Consider the following 22,735-nt stretch of genomic DNA (forward strand, 5'->3'; position numbering starts at 1 on the left):
CCCAGTGCTGACCAGGGCACAGCACCTCGTAAAGCAGGCGAGGTAAAACACACTTGTGCTGCGTTACCTTAGGAGCTGGTGGCCGAGCCCCGGTCCCAGTGCTTCCAAAGGACAGGAACACGGGGTTATCTCATGGAAAGGAGAGAGCTGGGTGAGCTAGGTGGCCATCAATAAATAAAGCAAGGATTTCTGCAGGAAGGCGTAACAAGAGCTGCAGTTAACGCTGGATGATAAAGCAGCAGAGGCTCCAGTAACCAAAAAGCCCAGCTGCATTAAAAGGGAGAAAAGCAGAGCAAACATCTGCTGCAGGACTGTTTAAAGAGACGCTGGCTTTCAATAACTAAAACATTAAAGGCTGCTGTATTGTCCATCACGCTTTACCACCCACTTTTTAAAAGCTGAGCGGCGCTCCCAGATCCATCCTCCTGATTCTAGACGCCACTCAGGAGTGTTATGGAAACCTGCCTAATTCGCCGAGACAGTTTTGACAAATCCAAGCCAGTATGTTTAAATGTTTAGTGAGGAAACATTTCTCAGGAGATGTAAGATCTTTTATTAGACCAACTGATACAAACAAGGAGCGGAGGGGCGGGGGGGTGGTGAAGAGACGGACAAGCTTTCCGCATCTAAGTTGCCTTTTCCAGCCTGAAGAAGGGCTGTTGGCCTGAAAACCTCTCTGCTCAGACTAAATAATATCAGAAAAATTAGGGAAGTTGGCTGCTCCTCCTCCAAACCTCACTTCATTTGTATCCTCAAACTGTCAAGGCTTCACTGTTGCTTTGTTAGATGATGAATGCACCTTCGGAGAATGCACTGGAATGTACCAAAAGGTCTGCAAGGCTTTTTTTTTTTTTTAATATGATGAGGAAACTTCAATCTGTGCATGGGAAGCATACAGTGACATCTCTCACTGACCTCTGCAACACCGTAACCTCCATCCTGACGTCCTAATCCAGCACCTCCTGGACTAGAGGAGCCCCAAGCTGCTCATGTGGGGGATCACCAAGCACCGCTCAGCTCAGCAGCACGGGAGATGCTCGTTCCTTCAGACTCTCTCTCTGCAAATGTTGCAGAGCTGAGATGAGCTCAAGGCTGTGAAGATCTCAGCAAGCCAACCTGGTTTTCTAAATGAACCACTTTGGATCTTGGCAGCAGCAAGAGCAGCTGGTGGCAGATAGCTGCTCATGAGGTTCCTCACCAATGTCCCTTGCACTGGCTGGGGATGCACGATACAGCTGCCATCAAAGACACGATGCTGACACACCCTCCTGGAAAATTAATCCTGGGATTTGGTCACTTCAGGCCAGGAAGCCGAATGACAGCAGTGTCGGGAGATCCCCACCACCGGGGCACGGCTGGACAGCTCGAGCCGCGAGATGAGGAGGAGAAAAACACCAGCAGCACTGACAGCCGGCCTCCGTGCTGTCTCAGCCAAAGGAGCAGAGACCACGGCAAGCTGGACACGGCAAGAGGGACAGGGAAGGAAAGCCAGAGCTGAGCCCATCCTCGCGGCTGCTCTCACACCCCTGCAGTTCTCAGAAGCCAGCCCGGTCTCCCTGCCAAGCGGCAGCTTCGGCTTCCAAGCCGGAGGCAGGCGGCTGCCCAGGGAGGCACCCGGCCCGTCTGCGTGCCAGCAGCTCTCCCAGATGTGGCTCTAGGAAACGACACCTCTGATGGCAGGAGATCTTCGGAGGGGCTGAGCTCGGGGGCTCCTCACTCAGGGGAGTTTCGGGAGGACCCAACAGCGAGGGCGAAGCGCAGGGTGAAGCCACGCCGCACCGCGACTCAGCGCTGCTAAAGGCTTGGAAGAGAACCATAAATAAAAGACTGAGATGGTTTAAACAGCAGCTTCCCTGCTCCTCCCTTAAAAAAAGGGAGCAAAAAGCAAGTCCAAAATGAGGGCTGACTGGCTAATCCGGCACCTAAATGAGAGAGGTCGATTCTGCATTTGACTGGAATTTCAGTAGTGTATTAAACCATATTATTTTTTTTTCTCTACCCCATAATAATAATGAAAAAAAAAACCTTAAATAGATGCCTGTGGTCTTTTGCTCTGGTATTAACAGCAGAGACAAGTGTCTCTGAAACACACACCCTGCAGGGATCTCTGTGCACATACCCTATTATGGACATTTCTATTTCCAAAGGTTTTTTTCCTGGTAAGTGTCTGGAATAATTTGACATTTCTGTAGCATGCAATACTCCTGGGACGGATCCATATGAGTGTCCCCAGCATTTTATGAACAATCTTTTCCAAAGAGTAAAACTAAACGACGAGGTCGAGGCTCCAAAACAGGTTCTGGGCAAAGATTTGCCAAAATATTCAGAGGAAAGGCTGCTGCCCGGAGCCGATTTCGTTGTCTGCGGGGAGGACCCGAGATCACGTGCTGGAATCAGAGAAGGATGATACCAAATACAACAGAAAAAGGGAAACAAAGAGAAGAACGTGTCAAAAGATACATTACTACCTCAGAGTCGGAGCCAGCTGTACATTGAGGACTTTGCAGGATGCAAGCAGCCTCGCCAGACAGCTGTGAGAACTTCACACTTGTCAGACAACCAACCTCAGCCCTCAGCCCCACCTCCAGTGCTACCCTGAGAAAGATTTGCTCGAAATCTGCAAGTTAAAGACAATTCTGTTTATGATTTATAGGCTGGGGATGGCTTAGGGCTCTCTCTTACCCCAGGTGAGAACCCATCAGGCTTGGGAACAAAGTGAATGCAGAGCAACAAAAAATAATACTAAAAAACCCCAACCTCTCTCTGACCTCCAAAATTTACAGCACAAAATAAGGCGACAGGCAACGGGCAAGTACAGGCAGAGCAGAGAGCACGAGGCAGGAGATGAGGGAACAGCTCAGCATCAGAGGGCAGCGGTGTCTGCAGACCCAACACACACCTGGAACCGACACGCAGAGGAAAGAGGGCTCCAGATGAGCCTGCTGATAAGCAGATGGCATCTGATCAAGCAAACACAGCTCCTTCCATCACTTTTTACCCTTTATGTGGAGGTCTTGCAGGCTGAATACACCGAGAACAAACACACTGCTACTTGCAAATACAGAGCCCAGATACAGAACGAGTGATTTTCCTAAGCTTGACCCTGTGGAGACATTTCTCAGCACTCGCTTTGACCAAAGCACCCACTGCAACAATTATTTAGAGCACTGGGAGTCCAAGGATACAATGGGAAAAAAAAAGGCTCCTGCAATAAAACACACGTGGGTGTTTAGTGCTCTGTGTGGACGTTGCCCTTCGCTGCCCAAAGCTTTGCCTTTCAGCTGTGGCAGAAGTTAGGAGAGGACAGACATCGCATCGCACCGCTGCGCGATCTCGGGGAGCTCCGCACGCCGCCGGCTCAGCAAGGCTGCCGTTTGTAATCACAGCTGTGCTGAGAGGTAATGGATTCACCCATTAAGGCCTGCAACTGGGAAACATTCAGGGAACGAACAGCATGTTAGCATGGCTTCGTTTCCAGCAGCTAAAAGAGGCTTCTGAGAGTCCTCCTTAATGGTGTGGACATTTGTTTCATTGCATGAGACTTCACGCTCCGGCTTAGGATTAAAGTGTCATAGGGGGATTTACTGAGTTAACTGAATACTTGCTTTCTGAGAGAGAAATTCCAGTTGTCTGCTTCTCAGCTCTATCTAGCCATCAATACAAGCCAATTTCAATCTCAGGTTTTCTGAGTGCCTGGATTAAAAGAAAAAAGAGGTGAAAATAAAAATCCACTTTCGCATGGAACAAACAAACAGAGAAAACAACAACAAAACCAAGAAATATGTTTAAAAAAAAGCACATTGGGTTTTCCTAAAGATATTCAGAAGCCTGTACTGCTCAGCTTTTATGACTTCCAGCTCCCCGTTTGCTCAAACACCCGAATTTGCTGGCCTGCCTTTTGTCTGCTGCCCCAACTTGTCGGATGCTCGGCTTGCTGCAGAATGGGAATGAGGCAGGAGCCTCGGCAGCACAGCCTTCCCTCGCCGCCCCGGGCAGAGGAACACCCATAAAGCACAGGAAGCCGAGCTCCTTCTCAGTCGAGCTAATCAGATCAGCAATTATTTTCCGTAGTGTCGTCATGTTCAAGCATAAACACGCTTATCTTTGAGCTTGAGATAGAGAAGGGACGAAGCATTGCAGCACTGATCCCTTTTCATGCCTGATGCCGTTGCAGGAGCTATAATCCTGGATGGAAAAAAGGCTAAGGAGTCGTTTCATTCTGTCCTTAAACCTCCAGCATTTCCAGAAGCCTGTGGGACTGCAAGTATTTGTGATTTTTTTTCTTTTTTTTTTTTTTCTTTTTACCTTTGTATAAGACAAACTAATACCATTTATTTTAAAGGTTGCAGGTGAAGGAAGAGGACATAATCAATTCAGTACTCTAAAAATACGTTCCAACCACAAAAATAACTATTAGCAACAATTTTTTGGGACACAGCTCTTTAGGGGGACACAATTTTTTAAGGGCTTGGAACCAGATGACCCTTAACGTCCCTCCCAACCCAAGGCAATCTATGAACTCCGAAGCTGTTCACCTTTAAAAACCAGTTTTGACCAAAGAAAGCCTTCAGCTTAAATATTCACCCCTCTAACAGCAATTTTAACAGATACGATGAGCTGCCAAATCCTCCTCTTATTGTACATGAGAAACAAACCAAAACCCACTCCACAACCAGAACGAGCAGGGCCGAGCTCAGCCCTGGAACCACCCCCAGCAGTCTGTCCTCCTCAGAAACGCTTCCAGCTCTAAAAATGAGATATTTCGTACAGCATCAGAGGCAGAAAAGCCCTCCAGAGATGTGTGCTAGGTCGGGCACCCCAACACCAACAAAACCTTTAAGGGGCCTTCCTCGTCCCTGTGGCTGAGCATCAGAAAGGCAAATGACCCGGGCTGTTCCCCGTTTGGGTGGGAAGAGAAAGGGCATTGGGATGGGTCGCCCAGGGAGGTGGTGGTGTCACCGTCCCTGGGGGTGTTCAAGGAAAGGTTGGATGTGGTGCTTGGGGACAGGGTTTGGTGGTGATGTTGGGGGTAGGGTGCACAAAATGTCCAGAGCTGGCACTTACGGGGCTGACAGAGAGGCCTTAGGCTCTCCCTGAAGAGTAGGAGGGAGGAGAAAGGTAAAGTTTGCAGACGTGACCTGAAGTCCCATTACTCCCTCCTATTACAAATCCACACTCTGCTTCATTCCCTTTCGGAAATTTCGATTTCACTGCATAATTGCTTTCTCCGTTACTTTTCCCGTTTATAGGTCAGAGCCCGGCACAGTGCACCAGCGGGGTATTTCTGGCCTCTGTGCAGACAATTAATGCCCGTCACACAGCTCATGGAAACCTCAGCTTCCATGGCAATGTGCACAGGGTACCTGCTACCTTCGTTAATTGTGTAAGCACCGAGACAGTTGGGTGTCCAGGATGGGCTGGAGCTGGATTTCCACTTACACCTGCCTTGCAACACCTCACGCACCTAAAAATCGACTGTTTGGCTCTGCTAAATTGCTGCCTGAACAATGGAAAAGTGACTGCAGTTCTCAGAAAACCAACATTTACCGAGCAACACGTGCGAAAATAATTGAAACTGATGAGAGGAACTGGATTATTTGCAGTCGGGGATCGGGAAACCACAAAAAGGGCTTTCAGAGGACAGGTGTGTGCTCAGGTCAGCAGCGCAATGCGGATACGAACGCGAGGTGCTTGCACTTCACAAATAACTTCCTGCACTGCGGAAACATGGTTCAATATTTGCATGTCTGGATGAATGCATGGCAAACAGTGTGGAAAATCTTATCCGTGTATTTACCCAGGGCTTGCAGGGTTGTATTTGTCAAATCACTGTCATCTTGGGGACTTTTATATCACGTGTGCTTTTTATAAGCAATGGTATTTATTAATGTACAGAGTAACTTCAGTGGTTTTATCTACGTAAGGCTATTTTTCACAGCTCTGACTTCTCATTCCTTTTTCCCCATTTAATTTAACCTCCAAACATCAAATCTAATATCCCACCAGTGCCATGGCAGTGCTCAGCTCTCCCCTGCTGATGGGGACAGCGGGCAAAACAGGTAACTCAGCCCATAATGAAATTGCTTCTCCTGCCTCTCTGAGCACTGAATTTTAAGTCCTTCCCAAGTCACAGTCAATGCAAGACATCATTGACATCTGCTACCAAGAGCAGATCCTATATAGTTAATAAAATCAGACATTCCGCAGCTTGACACCTAACCCCACACACGATATTTAGGGTGTGCTTTGTGCATTTCCAGGGGAGATTCCCAGCTAGATACTGGGAGACTCGGTGCTGGAGCCCAGTCTTGCAGAAGCCCGAGACACCGGGCTTTAAAGTCCTGCCAGCCTGATGTACAGAACAGCTATTTTGGGTAATTACAGAAGCTGTAATAATGCCTTTGGAGTCCCATGAAGCTGAGCTCACTGCAACTCAGATGCAGCCTTGCAAGCTTTGGAAGAAGGGACTCCATTTGCTTGAATAAAACCCTGAACAAAACCATCCTTTAGACCAGCACAACCTTGATCAAGTCTCATGCGTTTCCATCAGAGGAAAATTCAGCCTTGGGAGAGATCCTGCTCAGAAGTAACTCATCTGAAAAGCAGGGCGAGGACCCGCTGTGTGCCTGCACCCACCCACCTGGGTCTGTGGGCAGCCCTGCACGTGCTTTCTGTGCCCTTCCGTGAATTTTTATGAATTTACGTGAATTTTCAAGGCTTCAGCCCTGCAGCCGAGGGCTCTGCTCTCCTGGTGGGAGGGCACTCTGCTCCTCGAGTGGAAAAACGTGGTGAAAGCCAGCAAGAAATTACAAAGAAGGTCTGAAGCATGATAAAATACTGCGAGCTTGCTAGCTGCCGTGCACCTCGGCTCTCGGTGACGTCTCAACGCAGCCTCCACATTTTCAAGTCCCTTCTGTTAAACGGGCAATGATTAATTCCCCTGCAGTTTTCCAAGCCTGCTTCTGCTTGGAAGCCAATTTAGCAATTAAATTAATCGTCAAATATTTCTTGCCAGAGAATAAAAAGGGAGTTTCACCTCGCCTGGGCAAAATGCAACTCCCAGCGGATTTGAGAAGTTAATGAGTGGAACAGTTATAAAAAAAATGTAAAAAACTGGCAAATCAGACGGCCAAGAAAGAGACAGGAAGTGACAGATTTAAGAAAATACCTCTAAAGTAGAGGAAATGAGTTATCCTTTAAGAAGAAATCATACATATAAAGCACATAAAACAGAGTATTCTTTGTAGACTTGACTGAAGAAAGAAAAAAATAATAATAAAAAAAAGACGTCCTGACTAGCATTAAAAGTAAGACAGCTTCAGTGGCTAGCCTCAGCTACTGAGGATGGAAATTTGAACGATTTGAAAAGCAGTGGCCAAAACCTATCTATAAAATGTAAGAAAGAAAGAAAAAAAGAAAGAGAGAGGGAAAAAAAGCCACTAAATGCATGAAGAGGAGTGACTTAAGCCAGTAAGGACACGCAGCCTCTCACTACGTGCAGTGCTGCTGTGCTGTACCTGCTCCGTGCAGATAAAGTACTGATGGTGATGGTCTTGAACAGAGATGAGGAACTGAAAATAATGACAATATGCACAGGCACCTGCTGGGAGAGAGGTGTTGAGAAAAGCCTTTTGTTGGCGTCAATTTGGGTGAAGTTCTCCTCAACTTCTGCAGTGAGCTACAAACTGGAGACCCCCTGCAGCAAGGGGGTACCACGCACAACACACACCTGTACCACGGGCACATCCCGAGCTCAAACCAGCAAGAATTGATCCTGAGCTCACAATTACCCCACACAGCACCCCCGGACATCCCACACAGCACCCCCAGACACCCCACACAGCACCCCTGGGAAGGGATGGGCAGCAGCAGCGAGGAAGGCGTTAAGTGGCGCTGACATTTTGAAGAGGAAGCTCAGGGCACGCACACTTCACGTGAAATGAAGCCTTCCCGAACTGCTATTTTTAAAGCCAGCAGCTGTAATGCAGTAAATGTCACGGATAAAAGTGCTTTATTGTGTGCAAACACCTTACAGAGCAAATGTAACCTCGGAGATCATGAGTTCATCCCTACAAAAGAACATTTCACTGTCCAGACGTGTTCAGCAAGGTTCTGCCCAGAGGGGGAAGAAAAAAAAAGGAAAAATGCAAAGGGGAAAAAAAATCTTTACTCCATTTTAGGACTGTGAAAGGCATTTACTAAGACATTTCTGTACAGCTAAAACGTTCTCTTTCATTATAACGTTATCTCATTAAATATAAATTTACCTGGACCTGACTCCTCACTATCGGAATGATTTAAGACCTCTTCCACTCGGTAGAGAAATTAGAGCAATTAATAAACCTGAAATCCTTCTGCCACAAGGATTTCTCCTGAAATCCGGATTTCAGATAGCAGCAGGTTTAGCACTGGAGGGCTTCAGGGGAGCTCGCAGCCCAGCTCTCCCCGGCTGTGAAGGCAGCAGCGGCTGCAGCGAGCAACAAGTCTGCCTCTGTGCTGGCGTGATAAAGTGTCTGCTGGGGAGGGTCCCAACAAAGACCACTTCATCTTGCATTTCCTAGAAATCGGTTTAAAAAAAGAGAAAGAAAAGGCAAGGAAAAAGCCCTCATCCCAAGCTGTGCTGATGGAGGAAGCCGGGGTGCTGCCAGCAGGTCCCTCCAGCAGCTTGCTGGGTGGGTGAGAGCTACAACAGAGCTGCATCGACCAAGGTTATTGCACTGCAGAGAGGAATAAAGCTCGGGTTAGCCCCCTCTTATGCTATTTTGCCCCTGGTCTCCTCATTTCCATGCTGGGATTTGGATTTGCCCACCAGCCGAAGCCCTGCGCGCTGCCAACAGCTCTGGTTTGGAACTCAAAACCCACGGGTGGTCATGCCCCAGTGCCCGCCGTGTGCCCTTCCATTTCCCTTCACTTTCAGCTCTTACAGACCTCCTAATTCCTGAGATATCTGACTTTCCCTCGCTGTGCCTTACACCTGGGAGGGCTGCCATCCCGGCACAGCCGAGTTCCCACTCCCCAGAGGACAACTGCCAAGGGCTGCTGACTTACAGACCCCTTCCTATGGCCAGAAGACAGCTTACCCACCACCCCAGGGACCCGCCGGTGAGAGCTCAGTGGGACCCGGAGCAGCCGGCTTTACCAAGGGGCTGCCCAGGAATAAAAGCTCCCCTACAGCAAGAAACTCTCCCTTTACCAGGCTGCTTGCCTAAACTGTGTTAGATTTACGTTAAAACCCCGTTAAAAATATGTGTCTGTTCTGGCTCGTTTACTGCTCCCCAAAGACCCGTTTTACCGAGCCTCTCCCAAAATCTCCTGGCCCCGGAGCTTTCCCAAGCCAGGGCTGCAGCTCACGGCCCTCTGCATTTCCTGCAAGACTGCTGGCAGCCTGTCACAGGTTCACTTGAGGAAGTGAAAACAACCCCAAACGGATCGTATTTATCACCAAAACTGCATCCCAGGCCACCAGGGACACTGCCCTACCAGGACACGGCGCCAGCAACCAGGATGGGCTCGAATCCACCGGGGCAGCTGGCTGGAAGAGGAACGGACAATCCCACGGCTTGCTGGAAACCTTATAGAAGACACAGGTTGAATGTTAATCAGAAAGAGAAAAGTGCTGATCATCACCATATCAATGGGCTCGGTTTAGCTTCCAGCGCTCGTTATTGTCTGGTGCGGGGCGCAGGGCTGAGGCTGCAGGGGTGTTTCCAAGTTGCAAAGTTATAGCTGCGGGCCGCTTCCCAAAGGCTGGCGTGGAAAGGACTGCAGCCACTCTCAGGATTTGAAAATAAAAATAAAGAAAACCATGACAGCGTGGTCCAGGTAGCAACGCTCAGGAACGGGGTCTGGAGTATTTGAGAGCGGTTCTGGTACAGCCCAGCACACATGAGGATGGGAGCATTTACTTTAGCTAACCACGGAGCTCATGAGCACACAGGGTTACAGGAAAAGGGGGGCTTTCCAGCACAGTGCACAGCAACCAGGGCAGCCCAACCAGAATATTAAGAGAGGGCCATATTTCCCTCTTATTTACCACTGAAACACCACGAGAACACCACTGCAGCTCCTTTCTTCTGCGTATAATCATCATATTGATGAACCTGGCACCGACCCCGAGCTGGACACGGCTGCTTTGCCCCAGCACACAAAGAGACACAGGCACAAAGGCCACCAGTGAGTGACGTTATGTTGGCTACCGGAGGAAAAACAAAACCCAACTGCACACCCTCTGCTTGGCCAGGCAGAAAACACGCTCCCAGAAGTCACTTTCAGACCTGGTTTCTGAACGGAGAGCTGACTGCTTAGCACGGTAACGAGGCATGAAATGATACCTGCTATGACGCAGGCTGCTCCGTGCTTCATCCGTGCTGGCCACCAGGCTCGGCTGCCACGCCAGAACACGTCCCTGCAGCATCCCTGTAGGGCAGGACGGTTCTGCGGGGGTGCCAAAGCAGCTGAGCCTCGGAGAGCATTGCTTTCTTGGCAGGTTTTCCTCCTCGCCTAAGGGAGACAGACGCAGGGGAGCTCTACGCCTGGAAACACGGCGATGCCTGCGGCCCATCAGATACGATATCCAGCTCCGATGCTCAGAGCCGTGTCACAGCGAGAGCCAGGGCAAACAGCAGGTTGTTCCCCAACTCACACCTTGTAACATTTTGCTGTTTGCTTCTTTTTTTTTTTTTTTTTTTTGAGACCGATTTCCTTTCTGAAAGCGCATCTCTGTCCTCCCTTGCCTTTCCCTCCCCCCCGCCTGTATTCTTACCGGAGAAACCGCCTGCACCTAGGAGGCCGTGGAGGTCTGCATCACCTTCAGGCTCCTCAACGAGATATTTTCCTCAGGAACTGCACGTCTGCTGCTCCCCCAGCACCTCCAACCTCAACTTGTGTCACTGTGCTGAGCACACGAGCACCCGTGCCACGGCTACCTGCTTTACATGGGCGGCTGGAAGCAAAAGGGGTTTGCTGTGAGCTGCAGCTGCAGCAGGAGCAGCGTTTGCTCAGGACCCATCCTGCAGAGCATTGCACAAGAGCAGCTCCTTCAGCCAGCCCGATATTGCAAACGCCAGAGGAATTTGGTTCCCTTGTATCTCTGCCCGTGGGACCTCTGTTTAGAATATTTGGAATTACTCGGACTCCTCCACGCCACGACCCCCCTGGGTTTCGCTCTGGCTCTCTTTGTTTTCGCCACCTTTCACCTCCAGGAGGTTGCTCCCCATCCCTGCTCCCTATACCGGGGGGGGGATCTCCTCTTTCTCAGCTCCCCTCATCTTCATTAACAAATTGCCTTCAATTTGCCCTGGGCTGTGGTTCAGAAATGCTGCCGGAGAACCCCAGCTTTGTCCCCGCAGGGCTCCTCAATTCCTTCACCCTTTGATGCCCTCTGGGAACCGAAGCAGACGATGCTGATTAATTTTTTGCAACTTCTACCTGTGGCTTTCCTGCACCGAGCTGGTGGAGGAGGTGGTGGGGGGGGAGCATTTCCTGAGCTCACCCTGAGCAAAGGCCCATTCCGGCAGAAAATTCAGCCCTCCCTCCCGAAAACAAGTCTGCTCCTGCCTCCCCTCGCTCCGGCCCTGACGGTGGAATTTTAATTGAAGTGACTGGGGCAGGAGGGGGGGGAAGGTGTGGTTTGGCTGCAGGACGCCGGGCCAGGACCTCCTGGACTCCCCACCTTGCCCTGACGGTTCCTCCTCCGGTGCCTGGGGATAACCCCGTGCCGTGCAGAGCTCTCCTTCCACCGAGGGGCACGGGAAGCTTTGCAGGAGCTTTGATGCCGAAGCACAGGGTTCAAGACCTAAGAATCCTCCCTCAACGTCCTGGGAAATCTGGTTCCTCTGAGTTTCCCCCGCCAGCGAGGTCAAAACCGCGCTGCTCCGAGCTCGCTTGAGAATGACAGCCAGTCTGAAATGAAGTGGAAAAGTCATTTCTCAGCTGCTTGTGAGAGAGAGAAAAGCTTCGCAGAAAGCTTCGAGTGTCTTCAAAGCCCAAGAGACCTTCAGCGAGAGCACCACGGTGCCCAGAGGGCAGAGCAAGTGTGGGCACACGTCCCCGGGGCAGAGCTGCTGCTCTCGAGGGACACCGACCCGGCGGTGGCTCGTACCCCGGACCTGCCCCACGTCCCCTTTTGCCACGCTCAGCTTCCAGTTTTCAATATTTATCCACGCTGCTGGAGGACAAGAAAATGTGGAAGGCAAAGAGCTTAATGGGGAACAGGGCACGTCCCTCCTGTGTGCTCTTCCTTCATCCCACGAGACCCATCTCTGGGTAATTCGATGAGAGGCTGTTTTTCCACCCAGGCTCTCCTTCGAGTCCCAAAGCCAGCGGTGACAGCATGAGAATGCTATTTGGGAACGGAACTGCAGGGCTGTCAGCTAGCCTGGGGGGGTTAAAAAAAAAAAAAAAAAAAAGGCAAAGAAAACCAAACACAGGAGGCAGGAGATGGCAAACCGGGAAGATGCCTAAAAGCCAAAGGACGGTGCAGGCTGTGTTTCAGGCCAGGTCTGTCCCCAGGTGTGTGAGGGGAGGATTTGGGTCCTGTTTTCACAGGGACAGCCCCCGGGGCTCCGCTCCATCCCCAGCAGCTCCCTGCCCTCAGCAGGACGGGGAGGCAGCGGGCGAACAACACCCCCCTGTCCGTCGCAGCCCCAGCGCCTGCATACCTCCAGCAGGAGCCACCGCGAGCAGGCTGAGGCACCTCGGCAGGCGTAAACCAAGCGCCTACAAAGGAGCCTTTGTGCCGGCTGGCGGGGAACAAGGCCTTTTCTGTCCCCGACCACCTAGCCGAGCGAGCGGGGCCGCGCGCTTCCACGCTTCCTCCGCCCCAGGAGCTGCGAGGGCAGATGGTGGGATGCAGACACGACCCGCAGAGCCCTGCGGGGGGATGTGGGGAGCTGTGAGGTGGTGGCACAGAGGTGACACTGCCCTTACCTCTCATCTTCCTCCTGCACCAAGCCCGTGCTGCGTGGCGCTGGGTGGGCAGAGCTGTGGGGCAGCAGGGATCTGTCCCCACGGTGCTGAGCCCTGCCATCCCAGCGCTCAGCCCCCCATCTCCTGCCTCATACCTTTGTATCCTTCTCACCTTCACCCTAGTTCCCTGTCCCGGGACCAGGCTCGTTCTTTGTTGTTTTTGGCCCAGAATAGATAAGGAGCCACGTGGAGGCTTTCTCCCCCCGAAGAAGCGCACACGGCGCTGAGGATACCAGCGGCAGACGTCAGGGCTGGGCTGCTCACGTTATCCCACGCCATCAGAGGTGGCTCTGCTGCCAGCTGGGCCCGTCACAACACAGCAGCGAGGTGGCACACGGCTGTAGGGGGCTCTCGCAGAGGCTGCGGCACGGTTTCAACGCCAAAGAGCCAGAGAAGGGGGAGAATTATGTGGAAAAGTCAAAGAAAAATCGCTCTGCTCAAAACCTGGAGAAGTCACAGCTCAGTAATATTCGCAGGGAGGCGAAAGCCCTGCTGCTTTGTGAGGATGAAACCCACTATTGTCTCTTGGTTGGGTTTTGGTTTGGTTTTTTGTCTTTAATGAAGTTCCCCTTGGCCAAAGATGTTAGGAAGTGCCTTCAGCAGGAGAAGGATATAAAACCGAGGGCGTCAGCTCAGTAAGCTGTGATAAGGTTAAACAAACACATAAGGCAAGGTAAGGGTGAGGCTTCTTGACAAATCATCCGTGAGAAGGTTAAACAAATATCCCCCTTGTCAGGACAGCAGAGATACGCGTGCTCACACAAAACTTCTGCTGACCTGGACGGTGAACACGAGAGGTGGGCGCGCTGGATGCTGGAGGCACTGCAGGCCAACGAGGCCATTGCTAGGGAAGCATCGGGGCTGAAGGCTGTAAGAAACCACTGAAAAATGGGGTCAGGCTTCCAACCCACCCATAAATGGAGGAGCGTTGTGGGAAAGAGGTTTATAAAATGCCAGAGCTGAGATGCAGACAGTTGGCCATCCGGCACTCGTGCACGACGAGCATTAATTCTGGACGCCCGCTTACTGAGAACTTTCCTGGTCCTTATTAAGGACAAAGAACATTTGCCTTACGCAGAAACGCTGAGGAGGGAGCTCTGCTGTCTCACGGGCAAATGTTTTCTCTCCCTGTAAGACAGTAACACATTACAAAGCACGGCTACGAAGGATTAAGGCAGCTCAGTTAATCCAAACTAGCACTCTCTCCTGCATTCCTCGCTAATGCGGCGGTGACACAACCAGCCAAAACATTTAGCTTCAATTCAAATAAGGTTTCAAGAAGTTCCTGCCAAGTAATTAAGCCCATTGAAGGCTTATGAGCGGAGGAACCTTCGTTAATGCTCAGCTGTGACTCTCGGTGCCCTTTTCTCACCGGTGGCACCGAGCTGAGGAGCTTCCAGCACCAGCCTCGTGCCTCTCCGAGCCACCCCACCACGAGGGCTGAGAGTGGTCGCATCCATGGTTGGGGTTTCTTGGTGTTTCCTCGCTGTGTTTCCCTCCTTGTGCCAGCAGGGAGAAGAGGAGAGGAGAGGAGAGGAGAGGAGAGGAGAGGAGAGGAGAGGAGAGGAGAGGAGAGGAGAGGAGCCCAACGGGACCCCCAAGCAGCTCTTCTGCTACCCTCGCCCTGCTTTCCAATGAACTGTGCCTGCGCCCAAACCGGGCTCCTGCTCCCTGCCTTGCTAATCCTAACCTCTGCCTAAGAACCTGTGCTTAATCCCCAAAGAGTGCCAGATGCTTCCGAAGGCAGCTTCCAAGAACAAAAATACAGCTCTCAGCTGGAGCTCCCCAAAGCCATTCAGCAGGGAGGATTAACCCCGGGGCCTTGGATGGAGTTTCGATGCAGCGGGCACGACCCTGCCCGTGCTGCGTGGTTACACAAGAGCGCGTCGTGCCTTCTCCCAGACATCTCTCTAAGCTAATTCCTCTCAAGTACGAGGTCCAGGAGCTGCACCTCAGCCCTGCACCATCACCTGGGGCTCCATCCTGCTCCGACGTGCTCTCAGCCACACGTGGAGTGGACACAAAGTGCCCCAGCAACGTCGCCAGGGCATCACGAGACGCACAGCGCCTCAGCTCCAAGGGCACCGTGCAGCCTGCAGAGCTTACCTGGGCACAGGGAACCTGCTGGGCTGAAAAAGAGCTCCCTGCAGGGGCCTTCCTCCATCCACAGGGCTCCTCGTCACGGCACGCAGTGCAGCACGGACGTTGTGTAGTTGGATAAAGAGATTTCCAGCCCAAGAGGTCTTAAAAAGCACTCGGGGCCGCCAGCAGCGCTGTAAGTCACACGCAGGCTTTTGGCTCTTTTTTTTTCTGAAGCCTCCACCATCACCACGCGAGCTGCAAGCCCCCAGCACGAGGCTGAACCCGTTCTCGAGCATCCTGCCGATAAAAATCTGCCCCAGCTTCTGCTTGCCTGCTGCAGAGAGATTTTGGACTCACTCAAGACGCGGCTGAGATCATCGCTGACGCCTGCTGTGCTTTCACTGAGGGCAGCAGCGGAACCACACTTTCAGGAGTGGGGTTTCGAAGCTAACCAGCCCCCAACTTTGGGTTCTGCAGGGACCCCAACCACGCTTCCTACCCAAAAGGTCAGGGTGGAAGAAATCGCCACCGGTCGGTTCCCCCCCGGCCCTCCCAGATCCGTTCCCAACCTCTGGGTGCCACATCGAGGTCGTTCTGTTGGAAGATAATCCCCACCCTACAGGCAAGCAGGATTTCTGGCAAGATTTTAAGAGGGCTCCAGCTGATAACCATGAAAGTTGGCACCGCCAGGAGCCCCGAGAAGCTTTTCACACAGGAAATTAGCGCTAACGTCTTTTAAGCACTTCAGCCATCAATTAAGGATGGTGCAACAGCCCAAGCAAAGTAGAACCGAGTGCTTTTTTCCCCGAAACGGGTGGGTTTAGAAGGCAAAACAACAGCAGCAGGTCTTCGGTGGGGAGGTTTCTGCAGGAAATGAGGTTAGGCAGATGCTGAGCAATTAATCCTCCTGCGGCACAGGGCACAGGAGGATGGCACACGGCACCCGCAGAGCCGTCAGACACAGACATGAAACCCACAGGCTGCCCTCCTGCACCTTCTCCAGGGCCACCCCAAAAGCAGCAGCCATCCCACAGCTGATGCTGAGCCTCGTGGCACGCCTCGGCGGCACCGACAGTGGCTTTTGGAGGAGAAAATGTGGAAAGAGAAGAGGAACCAGCAGTTCCTGGGCTGAGACGGGGACTGCCCTGGTTTTGAGAGCTGCCCCAGCAGCAGACCTGTGACTGCAGCAGGAAGGGGCTGCCCCAGCACACCCAGCACGGGGAAGTGCTCTGAGAGCACAGCGTCGAGGCAGAGGCAGCCCACGGGGTGTTATTTCCCCCAAAAAGCATTAAGAAAAGCCTCCCAAGCAGGTTGATGCCACACGGCTGGCTGCAAGAGGTGTCTGGAGCAGCTCTGGATAGGTATCGTACCAACACCCATCCTACCCATCTATTTAATAGATCCACCTTGTGTTACTTTGCAATAATTTAATCGCTTTAATTAAAAGAAAAACACTAAGTATTCCCCCAAACACCAAGCACAGTGCAGCCAGAGCTGGAAGCACCAGAGATGGAGGCGGCACCGCTGGGTTAAGAGCAGCCGGGGGCTGAAAAGGGCAACGGGGGCTGAATTTCCCCGTTGGCCTTTCAAGGTCTCCAGGCAGGTGGGATTCGCCCACGGCTCTGGGATTACAGCACAAAGTCGTCGGCGAGCTCCTGAGGGCACAGGAAGGATTTTCTCCTCCCGCTGTGCCGCCGGGACGTAAGGCAGGCACCCAGCCCGCAGGGTCGGGGCAGCTCTGCTGCAGCTCAGGAGGGAAAAATCCTCTGGGGGAGCTTCTGGGCTCCGATTCCCCTCCCTCCTGTCCCCACGGCTGCTGGGCTGAACGAACTCACAGCCACACACACCTTCCGTGAGTCTTAATTAAGCAAGTGGGATGATGAGGTATTACACGGGGGCCTTCATCCTTCCGTGCCACGGCGGATTAGCCTTTGCTGGCTTGTCCTCAGGCTAAGAGCTAAGCCAGACAGCCACCAAACGCGGCAGGCTGACGGGTCCTGGTTCCTAGCACCTCGAAAAGCCAATAATGGGGAAAAAAAATGACTACTTCTGCTTCCTGGCTTCATGGGGGAAGCCTCCTCGGTGTCTGCACTACAGCATCACGCAGCCCCCAGCGCAGGCACTGCTCTGAGACATCCAGCTGGCCAGAAGCACGCTCCCTGCCCCTGTGCTCACAAAAACGGGTCAGTCCCAAGCTGCACCCACAGCTCGCAAGGCGCAGGGAAGCCCGAATCAGGCAGCCTGCCCCTCTCAAAGCCAGTGGCTGGCAGAAAGTCACCGAGATCCAGGCTCAAGGGACCTCGGCACGGCGCTCGGAGCTCGATGCAGGGCAGGTCTCGATCCCCACAGCGAACAAAAAGCCTTCACCAGCCTGAGTTCAGAGGTCAGGCAGCGACGACCTAGCGGTGCCAAGTCAGTTTTTCCCCTCTGAAATATTTGCTCCTCCAATAGGTCATCATTTTCTGAAGTGAAAGAGCTTGGTCAGGACCTGGGCGCAGATCTGAGGTCTCTCCTCCGATCCCGAACCCTCCCAGCCCACAGCTTGGCTTCGCCAACCCCGGCTGCTCCCTCCTGTGACCTCTCTGCCCTGCTCCTGAGCAAACACCACCTCTAAAATTAGAGCCCCGTGGCCGTACCTCGCTGCCACAGCCTGCCCATCACATTGGGCAGGTATTTCAGTCTCTCCAGGCTTTGCTCAGGGAGGGTCCCTTCCAGAAGCAGCACGTCCCGGCGCGGCCGACGTACTTGGCGGATCCGAGGCGCACGTTAAGGGCTCTCCTAACCTCAGTGGATCTCAGAGCAGCAATTATCCTCAATTACCGCAGATAAAAGACCGCCCAAAACGCTAATTCGAACCCACCCTCCTCCCAGGAGCCCCCCGGTACCCGCAGTCACCACCAGGCCTGCGGCCTCGGGGCAGGCAGGCAGGGCACAGAGCACCTCCAGCACCCCCGGGGCGGGCTAGGAAGGAAGGAGGCTTTAAACGAAGGAGGCTTTAAACGTGTAAAGTGCTGCTCAGGAAAAGCACCAGACGTCCAGAACACCAACACTCCCTACAAGTGCAGAGTCACTTCCTAGCGGGCTCAGCACAAGCCTTTCCTCCCCTGCAGGAGAAAGGCCGGCGCTCTGCATTGCCTCAGACCATGAAGCTCCCTCAAATATTTCACAGCTCCTTTTTTTTTTTTTTTTTTTTTTTTTTTTTTTTTTTTTTTTTTTTTATGGCTTTTTCTCCCAGCGTGCCGCACAAAGCCCACAGCTCTGGCTGCTCCACTCTGCAGAGGGCTGAGTTTCGGAGCTATCTGTCAGGCAGCCTCGGTTTTGTTTTCACAATGAGAACCCCTCGCCATACAGAGCATTTTAAGAGGTCTGTCTCATCCCTGACCCGTCTCCTGTAGGGCCACAGCTACAAGCCTGGCCTCAGGAGCCTAAAATCCATCCGCTGCTCCTGATGTGCTGTGGACACAGAGTTTCAGCTCCCCCCAAACCTGCCTGCTATTTTTCTGGCATCTCATCTGGGGTGGGGTGAAGCAGGAAGCCCGAAGAATCGCGGTGTCCGTTCCCTCTGCTGTGCTTACTGAAAAGCTCCCGACAGCAGGAAGAGCACGAACAAACCCTCACGAGCCCTGAAATGAGCAGTGCTGCTAATGAAGTGCTCCGCGAGGCACCACGGAGAGCAGCGAAGCGACAGGAAACACAGGAAAAGGGGGAAAAAAGGGTTTTGAGGCAGACTGCTGAGAGCAGAGAGACACAGAGCGGGGACTGGAGCCGCGCTCGGGCACAACCCCAGGGAACGAGGCGGTGGAGATGAGCAGCACAGTGAGGACATTGTGGGCTCCCGAAGTCAGAGAAAGGGGGCAGTGACAGTCGTGGAGATGAGTAAAATGCCTCCGGGCACAGCGCCCACGGCGAGAACAGCCGTGGTGGGAGCTGTGAAAGGCGCCGTGCCCTGGTGCAGATCAGCTCGGTGCTGCACCAGAAGCTGAAGCAAAACACCTTGCACCGCGCTCTCAGCCGCCTGTTGGTTGACATTTGGGGACGTACGAGGCATGGAAAACGTCGCTTTTACCCCCAGCTTCTCCTACCACAGCTGTAAGGGCAGCTGTGTTATTTCGCACGGCTACTGCTGTGTCTTAAATAAAATATTGGGCGCAATTCATCCAATTGCCCGGGCAGGGAGAGGGCAGCATCGAAAAAACGGGAAGACGACAGGTTTTTCAGCTGAAAACCCTCGACTGGGTGAGAGCAGGGCTGCTCCTCACAGAAGAGGCATGCTTTTACCACCTGGAGTCCTCCTCCCCTCCCAGGCAGCTGGGATCTGGCATCTCACCTCTTTGCACAAAGGGCTCCGCGGCACTTGGGGGCACCCAGCGCTACGGATAACTGACCATAGGCTGATCAAACCAAACTGATCTTGAGGAAAAGCCCAGCCTCACTCTGCCAGGTATTATTCCTAGCGCAGTTGTGTGTTATCTTTAGTTATTTCAAGCCCAAACGTGGTCGGATTGACTCCAAGGGGTCTGTGCCAGCCTCAGCAGAGCCCAGGTGCTGGTAGCCCAGCAAGCCTTCAGGACCAACAGCCAGGAATAAATTCCTGCAGCTGGAACCCTCCTTCCCATTCCACAGCAGCCTTCCTGTCACTGAACTGTGAACTGAAACAAAGTGAGAGCTCTCAGGAGCAGAGGATTCAGTAAACACACCAGGAGTTTAACACCAGTCCTTGCTGGTAAAGGCGAGTCAGCAGCAGCAGTGCCTGGTGGCGTCTGCAGCTCCTCCGTCACGCAGGCAGGAGCATCTCCCTTCCTCACCACGCCGCACAAAGCAGCTTTCTGCTGGCCGTAAATGCTGGCATAAAACAATAAACTGCTTGCTCTCTCCCCTGCTCTCTCCTCCTCTCTCCTTTCTCAGTGAAACCCTCAGTGTTTTGCCTGGGAGTAGCGCTAGGAAGCGCAGCTCGAGCCCCGCAGGTGTTTTCGATCAGACGGTCTGGAAACACCCAGGGCTCACTTCAGAGGGTGCAGAGGAGCACGTTTGATCCACGGCAAGCCACAGGGCACCGGGAGCCTCGATTTTCCACACTGACACTGGGACACAACCAGCTCAATAAGGACGGCTTGACCAGGCGGGACCACAGGGACCTGTGGCCGCTTGGATTTCGGTTTGTTCCCTTTGTGTCTAGATGGAGACACCCATTACGAGCACCCGACGTTCCTCCCACCACCCCGACGTGCCTAAATGCTTCCCTCCTTGCTTCTGAGTTCGTGTATGATGGGACCATCAGGTGGCAAAGCCCCGGAGCCACTTCTGCCAGCCTCTCCCTCCCCCAAAACGCCCCCCTCGTCCTTACCTCGTAGGACCAGACGCACTGCACGCCCGCGAACCTCCGCACGCATCTCCCCACCTCCACGTCCTCGTGGGTGGTGTACATCTCCCGCAGGCACTCTCCGATGTGGGGCACCATCCTGCGCAGCACCTCCCGGCTCATGATCACCCCGGGGCCCCCCATGCAGAAATTCTCGCCCGGTTCCAGCGCCAGCTTCCCCATCTCCTCCGTGGTGCCCAGGCCGGTCTGGCCGAGGAAAAGGGGCTCGCTGCTGTTCAGACTCCTCAGGAAGTTCTCCAGTTTGTCCCCTTTGATGTAAACGTCGTCGTCGGCTCTCATGAACCATTCGTATTTGTCCAGGTAGTGGTCATGCATGTACTTGAGCATCATGAACGATTTCTTCTGGGGAGGGTAAGAGTCATCCACGCCGGGCAGCGGCACGATGGGGATGGGAATGGAGGTGTCCGAGCCCTCGCTGGAGAAGAACTCGACCTTGCCAGGAATGGTTTTGGACCAGGTTCTAGGTGGCAAAAAGACAACAAGAGCTAATTGAGCATGCAAACGGAGGCAGAGAGAGCTACCCAGCAGAGGTAACGCGGAGCTGCGCCTCATCTGCTTCACAAATTTTCTTTTTTGAACGCCTCCCAGGGTTATTTTTTTGCCGTGCAAACAAGGACACTCACGCTGCACCCCGAGCAACTGGCTTAACATGCAAAAAAATCTGACAGGGCAAGCACCTGAGCACTGCTTTTGCAGCTGTAGCTGTAAAAAATAATACAGTAAGAGCGGGTCAGGAGGGGTGGGCAGGGTTTCTTACACGTACTTGGTGTTGGTCTAACAGCAAAGGGAACCAAAGACAGGCCAACGACTCACACAAATGGATTTCATGCCTCAAAAGCTTCCCTGTGAGCTCTTCGGCATCATATCCACCCCACACACCTCCCCTAAGCACCCCCAAAGCTCAGATACCCATTCAGGAGCACTGACTTCCAAGGAGCAAACAGCCACTAAATTTCACGTGAACTTGTCAAGAGCCAGGATCCTGTGGGAAAGCAAGCAAAGGGCGGCTTCTCCGGGTGCTGCAAGGCTTTGGGAAATGCCCCTGGGTGTTTGCAGCCACCGGAGAATCCCAGTAACAATAATCCCATAAGGGAGAATATTTTCTAGTTATGTTTGGTGACTTTGCTCAGTCTCATCTGCATTCAGAGCCCGATGTGGAAGCCCTCTGGAGGTGAAGGACACAGCACCTCCATGCATCACTGTCGCTTTCACCAGATGCCTCCCAGCACAGCTTCCTGGCCAAAAGCAGAGCGGATTTTGGGCAGCGCAACCCACGTGCAATTCAAAACTCGACAGAGTTAGCTGCCGCGCCGAGGTGGAAATCTAGAAATATTTCCGAAGAATGACACCTTGGGTTTGCCTGGGAAATGCTGAAGCATTTAATCAGGGCTGAACATCAACTCTGACACTTGAACAGCTCCAGCTCTGTGTAACGAATGCCATACAATCACTCTGAAAGCTTTGTCTTCTGGATCTCTTACTCATAGGGGCAGTGCTCCGCTGGAAAAGTTGAGGTCCCGACGTCCCACGGGAGCACATGGTGAAGTCAATGGAAACATTCCTGTGACTTCCCAACAGAGGTGATGAGGCCTTTAATCATCGGTGATGTAATTAACGCCTGGTGCTCCTGCTTATGGCTACGTTCTGCTAAAGCACTGAAAAGTGCCCCTTCTAAAACAAGACGAAGTTTCGCTGCTTATTTTGAAAGACACCCCCTGCACACCAATCACCAGGGTTCAAATGAAAAGGCTACGTGGAAAAATGTTCTTCCCAAAGCAATGCATGATCTAAATTTACAGGCTTCCTCCCCAAAAAGCCGGTTCTTGGTGCTTTCCCATTTCAATCCCTCGTTTTTAATGCTCTCGATACCCTGCGAGATCTGCCTGCGTAAGGGCTGGGAGCCACAGACAAGGTGGGACATCTTCTGCCAGCCCAAGTTTTAGGGCTTTTCGGGGCTCTCCGGGAGCAGCCTTCCCTTTTATTTATCTATTTATTTGCCTCCCCTCCTCTGTTGGTTCCCGGTTTAAATTTCCTCCCAGCTCTCTCCCCAGCTCCCCCTCCCCTGGGGACCCCCTGGAGCATCGCCGGGACAGAGCCCCCATTCACCACAGGGGGAACAAAACGCATGGACGTCCCCAAACCCTGGCAGATTTCATTTCCAGCCCTCCCGTTGCCTCGAGCCCCTTGGCCCAGGGCCAGTTTGGCCCCATCATTTCTTGGGCCCTGTCCACGGTTCAGATTCACGCTAAAACAGGAGCCCAGCGCAGAAATAACCCCAGGAGCAGCTCGTGCCCAAGCCACAGCTCG

The 22,735-nt window shown here is 52.8% G+C and overlaps 1 protein-coding gene across 1 annotated transcript in view; it reads right to left on the bottom strand.

Moving 5' to 3' along the window:
• Nucleotides 1–22,735, bottom strand: part of CHSY1 (chondroitin sulfate synthase 1) — a 57,119-nt gene that overhangs the window by 28,955 nt on the left and 5,429 nt on the right. The window contains exon 2 of the mRNA XM_082768876.1: nt 20,393–20,888. Within this exon, the coding sequence (XP_082625002.1) occupies nt 20,393–20,888 (496 nt within the window). The remainder of the gene's footprint in view (nt 1–20,392; nt 20,889–22,735) is intronic.

Source organism: Aythya marila (genome assembly GCF_965140915.1).
Source record: "Aythya marila genome assembly, chromosome: 11".
NCBI lineage: Eukaryota > Metazoa > Chordata > Aves > Anseriformes > Anatidae > Aythya > Aythya marila.